Source organism: Myxocyprinus asiaticus, chromosome 14 (assembly GCF_019703515.2).
Source record: "Myxocyprinus asiaticus isolate MX2 ecotype Aquarium Trade chromosome 14, UBuf_Myxa_2, whole genome shotgun sequence".
Taxonomy (NCBI): Eukaryota; Metazoa; Chordata; class Actinopteri; order Cypriniformes; family Catostomidae; genus Myxocyprinus; species Myxocyprinus asiaticus.
The window spans coordinates 9567528-9577790 of NC_059357.1; the positions used below are offsets into that span (position 1 = coordinate 9567528).

The 10263-nt window shown below is 39.6% G+C and overlaps 1 protein-coding gene across 5 annotated transcripts; it reads right to left on the reverse strand.

Annotated features, from left to right (window-relative positions):
• Positions 1-1487: 1487 nt before the first annotated feature.
• LOC127451405 (homeobox protein Hox-B3a-like) lies at positions 1488-9989 on the reverse strand. Of its 5 annotated transcripts, none has more exons than XM_051716099.1 (3): positions 9448-9979; positions 7997-8760; positions 2501-2638 (listed from the first exon to the last, which is right to left on the reverse strand). In XM_051716099.1, exons 1-2 carry the CDS (start codon positions 9938-9940, stop codon positions 8000-8002), a joined length of 1254 nt encoding a protein of 417 aa, XP_051572059.1. In that variant the 5' UTR covers positions 9941-9979; the 3' UTR covers positions 2501-2638; positions 7997-7999. The 5 variants fall into 5 exon arrangements, with proteins under 5 accessions (XP_051572064.1, XP_051572059.1, XP_051572061.1 ...); XM_051716101.1 differs by lacking the exon at positions 2501-2638 and adding an exon at positions 3775-3882; XM_051716100.1 differs by lacking the exon at positions 2501-2638 and adding an exon at positions 3997-4178.
• Between the last annotated feature and the right edge of the window lie 274 nt (positions 9990-10263).

A 10263-nucleotide genomic window follows, 5' to 3' on the forward strand; every position in this document is an offset into this window, starting at 1 on the left:
TTAAACGAATACTGCTAAGGACCTGGTCCTGCAGACATTATACAGTATATCTGGGTCAGGCTGATAGGGAAAGAGAATAACAGAATAGGGCCTTTCCTTTAAAAAAAAAAAAAGTAATGTGTTAAGATGTTAACAACAAAAACTGATGTGATTTGAGCCTTTTGACAGCCATAATATTTTAAGTCACAATTTCTGCTTTATAGGTTTAACAAACCATAATCGAAATATTTCCAGGTACCCCCTAGGCCTAAGTACCCCCTGTGGTATGTGTATATCTGATAGGCTAATAATGTCGAAAAATTGCCTTTTGCAGTATATATTGTCTTAATGTCTTAACTTAATTTTCTTAGTAATATTGTTATCATTATTATTATTATTATTGTGGTTGTTGTTATTATTATTATTATTATTATTATTATTATTATTATTATTATTATGGATGTGTTCGTTTTGCTGTAGTTAAACAAACAAAAACAAAACAAAATCTACCCACCACGTTATTGCTGTTGTTAATATGATCTTCTCCTGCTTCAGTGCTTGGGACAGATCCAGCTGTTACATATAAGGTGTCCAAAATTAATAATATGTAAAAAAAATAAAATAAAATAAAATAGCCTTAAAAATGGACACCGTTCTTTAAGCATTAAATAGGCTATGCTTAAATATGAATTTCTAATCTAATGGTTTCATCTGACATCTTGCCAGCTCGGAACACCCCGCTCTCAGCTGGAGCCCGAACTATCCATAATGGCTGCCTCTTTATTGTTCATATCCTTCATTGTGTTTCCAGCGCCATTTTGCATCAGGGCGAGTGCAACCGCTTGACCTTCCTGCAGCTCATCTCGGCCCTTTTTCAACGTCCCTGCCCGTATAAACATTCACTTCTCTTTTGACAGCAAAAATAAATAATATTCGCCCTTCAGATTTTTAGGTCTCATGTCATCAAGGGGGGTTGCTGCACTGTAGTCTACCAAAGCCCATTTTGTAAGGATATTTTGTTTTACATTTTTCGAACTTGCTCTTGATGTGAATGTTCTTGCTGCAAGTCGTTAAAAAAGGTTGGCCGATACCCAGTGTTTTGAACATATATTTAGCATATGATACTGTAAGTTTGTGACGTGTTCTTTTTCTTGAGACTTATTTTTCCGTCTCTTTTCTCAACGAATACTAATAACACCAATGTATAACTTTACATCATCTGGCAAACGATAATTGTCAAACTTGCCGTCAGAAAATATAATGATGTGAATAATAATAATAATATCAATAATCCTTGCACACTACTCGTAATATATAATGTTCTTCAGAAATTCATTCAAACTGGGAATTACATATTTCATCATTGTGCAACATCAATAGCAAGGAATAATAACAACAACAAAAAAATCCTAAAATTAAGGTGTCTTTTCTAAGCCTATATTAAAATATTATTATTAAAAAACAATTCAATAAATCTTATTAAATCAATCACTCTCGCTCCACCGTAATGTTTTTTATTTTTCATTTTATTATTTCAACTATGAAAATAACGTACAATAAATAAATTTAAAATTTACTATTAAAGAATCTCAATAAATAAACTAGTTCGTAAATTATTCAACTGGGACAACGCCCGTCTTGAGAGAATTCCTAAAAGCAGTTCAACTACCCTTATGTCTGCACAATTCCTGAGATTCCAATGATTGAGTTTCACTGTAAAAGTCCGCAACCATTCAGCTGTTAGTCGACTAAAATCCAAGAATCAAAAGGCAATAAAATACCTGAAACTTCACTCTGTTTTTTTTTTTTTTTTTTTTTCTGTCTTAATTTAGGAATGTTGCGTTTGAGAAGCATGTATGACATTGTTGTAAATTTGAGTTCGATTGTTCTTGTATGCTTTTTGATATCATTACTGTCGTTCAGAACTGTAAATGCTGCAAATCTATTGTACAAAGGGTGCTCGTAAACAAGTCAAAATCTTCCTCTGAGAAGTCAACGGGACTGTCCAGTGAGCTCTGCAAACTCGGCGATAAAGCGTCCGAAATTTGTAAGCAGGAGTCCGTCGAAAAGAAATTCAAATCGGGAAGAGAGTTGGCATCCTGCGGCTCTGTGAACGAATGCTCCGGCCCAGCTGCACGGCCCTCACCCATTGTGGTGGGGTTATCTGCAGTAGGCGTTGGATACGGGGGGGAGTGAACCGCTGTGTCAGGAACAGATGTAGGCTCCGGCAGGTTCGCCTGGCCCTCCTCAGGCGTGGGCTGGCTTTTGTCCGCAGTGTTCGTGTAGGAGGCAGTTGTTTGACATGTATCACTCTCGGAAGCTGCTGTCGAACCAGAGCCAGAACCAGATATATCCAAAGATTGGCTCGAGTAAGGTGAAGCAGCGTCGGTTCCTTCAACGGGCTCGAAACCGCTGGGCTCGCCTTCTTGCCCATCCCGGTGGTGCGTAGTTTGCCGTTTGTGCTTCATGCGTCGGTTTTGAAACCATACTTTGACTTGGCGCTCGGTTAGATCCAAAAGCGCTGCAATTTCAACGCGTCGGGGCCGACAGAGGTATTTATTAAAGTGGAACTCCTTCTCCAGTTCAAGTAGCTGCGTGTTGGTGTATGCGGTCCTCAGCCTTCGTGAACCGCTACCATTATCCAGTCCACCTTGAGCTTCTGCAAGAATCAAAACAACACGCATAAGTCCCATATAAAAGGCGAAGTCATCGAACTTCATGTGAGAACTTGTCCAGACAACAATAAAATACCAGTGTATAGAAGCCCTGTTGTTAAGCTATGTCATAGTCACAATGAAAGCAGTGGTTAGGCATGTCTTGATGTACATGCGTTATTTCAGCAAGCTCCTTCTTTTCTTTTGGTCCACAGCTTCCACAATATAGGCTATACTGATATCCAAAATGGCTACCTAAAGCCATGAGGCATGGTTGAGTATAAATATTGAGTCTCAGCTGACATAAAATGCAATTAAATCGTTATACCAGATCAAGAAATTCAGCAACTTAATCTCTCAGAGTGTGTACAGTTTTGTATATATGCCAAGAAATGGGGTGTCTGTTATGTTCTAAAGATATTATAGAAATGGGATGTTTAAAATAATAATAATAATAATAATAATAATAAAATAAAATAAAATAAAATAGTACGGATTATACACACCATTCATGCACCCTTAATGGTCCTTGAAATGTAGATATGAGATGAAATCATACAAGTATTCCTAAATAGACAAAGCTGACGAGAAATGAAATACTAGTCCATGTCAATCAGGCTATGCTCCTTGTATATCACTCATAAACTGGACAAAGAACATAATTGCGGCTGGACAATAATAATTGCGTAGAAATCTCGAAGCATGAAAAATCACATCATATTAAATCTGTTCCCAATAGCAGTCAATAAGTGTAAACGAATTTTAGTTCTAGCTAAAGACTATTGACATCTATTCGGTTCATGAGCCATTCAACGGAAAATGTCGAAAATGAAGAAATGTAGAGAAAACATGTTCTCTGCTTTGATAAACGTACCCGTCGGGGACTCCAGTCCCGCGGTTGTGTAACCGGAGGATGCATGAGAGGGAGAGGCTGCTGCTGCAGGGGCTGCGGTCTTGGGGCACTTCTTCGAGGACTTTTTCTCTTTCATCCATGGAAACTCATGGGCCAGGGGTGCGCTGCCCGACAGCGGGGCCGGGCCTTGCTGGTGCAGCGTCGTCGGTGCTGTTTGTGTCCGGAGCTGGAGGCCATTGGAGACAATTCGCTTTTGGCTCCTCGGTCGCGCCTGGTTGCCTGTGCAGGGACTCAGACTAGGGATGGTGTGCTCGAAAGGAGGTGGAATTGCTGTCGAGTCCTTGATTGATGAAGTTTGAAATGACTCCAGGACAGCGGGGAAAGACGTCAGGCACTCTGCAAGGGAAGGCTGGCTGTTGATGAACCCAATCTCCCTCTCAAATTCAAAATTCATCGCTTCGCCTGGGCAAGAAGGGCGTCCAGCGACACCAACATACGCAAAAAATAACATCCAAAACGCTAGAATTTATTTTGCGTTCCTGCTATGACTGCATTTGCGGGCTTTAATAATTGTGTATATTGGTGATATTACTAGCGTATGGGGACCGGGGTCTACTAAACTGAAGACTATGGGTGAAATTGCAGCCAATTCCTGGTCACATGACTCATCTCAGCCAATCGAAATTCGTGGCCTGGTGGCAAAAGAAAGCAATATTTGTCTGAATTCATAAAAAATAAGGTACAACAGTTATTATAATTCATGTCTTGTATGAAATAATAATAATAATAAAAATAAAAAAACTCCTGAGGTCCTTGTGCTCAGACTGTCCTGTTTGTCTTGAGAGGTAAAGAGAGGGCCTCTGATGCTAGACAATAACCATCCAAATGCAGTGATGTAATCCACAGGCCTAGTTAATAAGCACATCCACAATATGCTTTCTTGCGTATTTACAATCAAGAGTCATTAATCTTTAAAGTTTTGACAAGAGTAACAGACAAGAGATGTAGCTATTGAAATGTTCTTTTTATCAAGTGCATAAATAAGGATGTGCAAGAGTGATAGAAAGATTGTCTGCCATATTTGTGCGGTAATGGATGGGAATCTCCTATCTGGCAAAGTTTTTTTTTTTTTTTTTTTTTATTTTATTTTTTTTTTTTTTTTGAGGGGTTTACCTTGAATTAGATTGTTACTCAGCCTCTGAAGGATTTCTGAAACCACAGGACCTTAACGCACGAATATTTGCAGTAAAATTCAGGTTAGACAATTATTCTATTTGGACGAATATTTTACTTATTTTCAAGCTTAACAAGGCTATAGATGAATTTAAACAGTACGAATAAGAGTTGTGTGTGTGTACGCGCGCTTGTGTGTGTGTGTGTGTGTGTGTGAGTGAGAGAGAGAGAGAGAGAGAGAGAGAGAGAGAGAGAGAGAGAGAGAGAGAGAAACGCTTAGTTTGTTAAAAATGTATGAATAGCCAAAGTTAATCGTGACTTGTGAGGTCACGTTTACGAATGGAAATTCTCACCAATTCCGTGTGTTCATTTATAAATGCATATCTTTTGCTGATTGGACGAAGTAACCAAGAATATAATTTTAGTTGATGAAAAACTGGACTAAATTGGTTGCGTCAAAGTTGAAAACGAATAGGAAAAGGGGGTAGATATTTTTAGAGCAGGAGTGGAGAGGCAGCAAGGGTGATCAATCTTTTCGCCGGCAAAGCGCTTGACAGCAGCCACCCTCAAGAATTCGTCTTTTTTCCTTCAAGATCACAACAAAGAAAACCCCCATTATTCTGCAGATTTGTGGATTTTTCCAGAATTAAGTTTTACAGCAATGGATACATTCTATTGGCGCGTCGTATTGATAGGATTATGCACAACAGAGGTTAACACTAAACTGTGTTGCAGCTGGCACGCTGTAATAAACTTCACAACATTAGTTCGGATTTGTAAAACACGAGCTCCGTTTTGTCTTTTTTTTTTTTTTTTTTTTTTTGCCTAAAAGAATGTGGAAACAGCTATAACCATGTGTGGGTGTCTTGGCATTATAAGGCAAATACAAAGCACGCTGTAGGCCGTGGGCACTTCGGGAAAAGGTCAATCTGCAAGGCCCTTCTCTACTTCAGAACAGAGTTGACTGCGAGAGACATGGACGCAATGATAATCTCTCTTTTTATTTCTTGTTTGAGTGTTTTTATGTGTTTATATTTCGCACAGTGCTTACATGAACAATTGATGAACAAGTGATTTTATTTTTATTTTTGCATCTGGATGTTTTTCACTAGAAAATAATAATGATGATGTTCTGGGACATAACAAAGGGATGTGTATTATCCGAGGACAGCGGTTTTAATTATTTTTTAAGATCTATCTATCTATCTATCTATCTATCTATCTATCTATCTATCTATCTATCTATCTAATAATGTATCTAATATCTAAAAGTAAGGCTTCCAGGAATGCATGAAACATTGTTACAACATTAGACTGTGTGATACCTCATGTTTGTACACTGCATCCGGATATGATGAGATTTTTCACTGTATTTTGTTTGTACAGCAATAAGCAAGCTTGCTTAGTGAGGTCTCTCTGTGATGATAACGCTAGTGTTTTTGCATGGGCTATTTAGAAACATCAAGGCAGTATATATGTTAACAGATTGTAATGTTTAATTCGATACAAGATTCACATATGCTACTGAGACCGTAATTGCAAACTGTTTTGTATAGAATGGAAAATTAGTTGTATCGTTTTTGTTTTTTGTTGTTTTTTTTCTTACAATTTGATATGATGTTGTTATTATTGTTGTTATGAATAAACACGGGTCCACATGTAACTTCTCTGTTGTTTATAAATCATTCGTTTAGAGTTGCTCATAACCAAATCTGAAACCATATCTATCGAGATCTAACAAAAATATGTATATGTCATATTTTACTTTCCGCTTTATTCTTGGAATTATTTGTAATCATATATTTTAATCTTATAAACAGTAAATGGTGTTCAGCAATTCTATTGGACTCGCACCATGTGACCATTGCAGGCTCAGCCATGCCCCACCCCCACAACCTCGGTAAACTCATGAATCTCTAGAGTGAAAATGAATAACATAACATTTTATTAAAGAATTGTTCAACAACCAACTCTTAACAAGGAAATAAAAGTAGTTACAAAGGACAAATTAAGTTCTCAAAATGTTTCGCTATATTCGCTAATTCTCGACTATGCAGGAACGGTTTGATTCCGTTCTTGCGCCCCCTGTACAAGTCAAGACATTATTTATACAAGGGTAACATAAACCTACATATCTCTAAAATACAAGAACTAAAAATTAATTTGTTACAATGACAAGAACACAACGTCTTTTTATAACAGGTAGATACTAAAAAAAGTACATTTTATCGATATAAATACATGGGGATAAATAATACAAAAAAGAAAGTATTTAAACTGGCTATAACAAATAAATATATATTTATGAATGTTCACTTGAACACACTTAGCGAAAGACGCTGATTGAAGGCCTTCCGATTCAAAATAAGATTTACTTTTCTTCCTCACCCATTAAATGTAAACTAAGTGCAACAATGATGCCCAGACGAGAGCGTATTAGGCGTAAACTGCGCCGTAGCTCGGTTTCCCGGACATGCATTTTTGTTCAGATATACCCTGTTTCCACGTTAAGTCAAGACATGATAAAATATGGGCCTTCCGTATTAGTTTAGACTATTGTAGGCGAACCCAAAGCTTGGGAAGGATAGAGAACTGGGAAAAGAGTATGAGGAGGAGGAGAGGGAGAGGGAGGGGGAGGGGATTGAATTTACTAGAATTCTCAACTATTTTTTATATTTTTTACCCTGTTTCAAAGCCATTACAAATTTATACGTACTTATAAATAATAGGGGTCGTGAGCATATTTTGAACTGAATTGAACCCTTTAAAACAGATAAAGAGGTGAATATCTTGATCACTGTGTCTTGCTAAAGACAAGGCACAGTTTGCTGTTGTTTGGCGAACAAGTTCATAGGAGACTGACTGTTTAGTTAGACATTTAAAAAGAGGTATGTAAAATAAGGGTAGTGGACGAAAACAATCCAGTGGTTTTCTTGCACCTGCAGTAACTTTAAATGTAGGCTATACCGTACCGGCCTTTAAAGGACCTAAGTGTGAAAAATGCAGCAACAATGCTGAAGAAATACAAAAACGTTTACAATGATGTAATGAGGTCATACAGCTAGAAAATCTATTCCTTGGCATAAACTAGCCATTTTTATGCAAGTATCATGAAGTTTTTCACTTTAAAGGGGTATTTAGACCTATGGATTCTAAATTCGTGTAAAATTGGTAGGTTCACATATGAAAGAAAGGACAACATTGACAAAAATTGGTCTTCTAGTTATGGCAAGAAACCACTGGATCATCTTATTCAACCCCATTGCATCGCCCCATGGGTTAGTCGGTTTTGTTTGTCTTCCTTTAATTTTTCTTTCTTTTTTTTTTATGTCCAAACCTGCTACAGATGAGTCAACTTGGGTGCTTCTTGGATTCTACCCTGAGAAGGATGGTGCGCAGACAGATCCGTGTATGTCGGATGTGGGTCACACGGTCCATGGTGCTGGTTCGCAGACATCTGTGTGGCTCCATTGTAGTCCATGCTAGCCGACTGGTGGTGTGGTAGGTGATTGAGGCCATACATAGATGGCCCAGTGGCAGGCATGGCATCAACATAGCTGCCTCCTACATACACAGGGCTACCCTGCATGTTTGGTGTCCCATAGGTGCCACTGTTACTCTGTAGCCCATGTGGATCATAATCCGGAGCAGTGTTTCCATACTTTTGTTGTGGTGGGCAACCCTTCATTGGGTTCTGATAGGCTGTTGACATGGCATATGCATTTTGATGGGGCTTGTTGAAAGATGGCGGGGATGGAGCATCATAACTGCCCATCGAATGCATGGAGTTCATGAAACTAGCTGAAGACTGCATCGGAAGGGGGGGACTTCCTGTGGGGGATGGCCCACCTGAAGATGAGCCCATGCCTTTTGACTTTTGATCTTTTTTGTACTTCATCCGCCTGTTCTGGAACCAAATCTTGATCTGCCGCTCACTAAGGTTGAGCAGATTGGCCATCTCCACACGCCGTGGCCGGCACAGGTATCGGTTGAAGTGAAACTCCTTCTCGAGCTCCACCAGCTGTGCGCTGGTGTAAGCCGTGCGTGCTCTCTTTGAAGCTGCAGAACCCGGAGGGCTTTTCTCACCACCGCTGCTCTCCGCTGGGGTGAGAATGAAATAAAACATAATTACTCCACACGGAAATTGAAAGCATCGTTGCCACTAATAAAGCCGGCCATGAAAAACTTATCCCCCTGATATTGGTTGTCAACACTTCATAACTTTGGCATTTATTAAGAGACGCATGCCCTAACATTGACCTTGTGTATGTAAATCACATTACAACTAAAGCCCAGGGCCAGAATCACACTGTGCACTAGGCAACGGTGTCTTCTCAACATGGTTTGTCTTTTAATAGTTTACAGTGTGGATAAAGAAGATAGAAGACTTTATGTACAAATTCAGAGGCTTGTAGGAAAAATCTTTTGTTATCTGGACACAATAACCATGTATGACAAGTGATGTGGCATTGCTCTTATCTAAAATCAAAATATGAATCTGTGTTTACTCTTATCTTCTGCCTCTTTGATGGTTTGAAACATTCAGGATGTATAATGATGTTATCATATCTATTGTGAAACGTTTTTTAACTGTACAATACATTGAAATTGACTAGTCTATCCTCTGTGAAATATCCAATCAAAAATATAATTTAAAGTTAATGAGTGTTGGGCAACATTTGTCTCAGTCAAGCAGGGCAGCAAGTGAAGAGAAGAGAAGAGAAGAGAAGAGAAGAGAAGAGAAGAGAAGAGAAGAGAAGAGAAGAGAAGAGGGTTTGGCAAACACACCGTTAACAGAGCTTGCATTGGGGGAGCTGTTTTTTTGCTTGGTGTTCTGACGTGACTCCTTCATCCAAGGAAAGATTTGCTTGGTGAGGGCTGGGTTTGGGGCTAGAGAGGATGACTTGGATGATGGTTTGGCTGTTCCCCCACTGCCAGCCCCACCACCATTGCTGCTACCACCTGGCTGCTGGGTAGCATTAGATGCAGCAACATTTATAGGGTTCTGAGGTGGGGAAACCTGGGGGGTTGGGTGGTGTTCAGGTGGCAGGCTGGGCCGCATGCAGCTGCCGTTAAGCTCTTTCGTCTTGCCATGCTGAGGCTGTGGGGGTGCACTGGTGCCGAGCGACTGTAGGGAGCATGCAGAGCTTTGGTAGTCACCCTCAAGATGCGCTGAGCTCTGGAAGGCTGGTGCCGGGGCATCATAGCCAAAACCGTTTGCCCCCTGGTACGAATAACCTCCAAAAAGTGTTGAGTTGTCGTAGTAGGTCGTTTTCTGCATTTCCAAAAGTCGAGTTACCGGCTACCAGGGTCCTGACGACCTTCTGGAAGAACATTGGCACGAGATGTCACGTGACGGTCTCTTTCCAATGGCCCCTTGGAAGCTGACCTAAAAGGTTATAAGAGGCACATAATAAGAAGGGCGCGAGGTAAATCCATCTTACTGCACTGAAAGACACCATGACATGAATAGCATGTTCCCACAACGCAGTCTGCAGATGCTCTCTCTCTCTTTCCCCCTCTCTGTTTCTCTCTTTCACACATAATAACAAACAATGCATGCAGTCCAGCAATACATTTGATCAAATCATTGTTTTTTTCTTT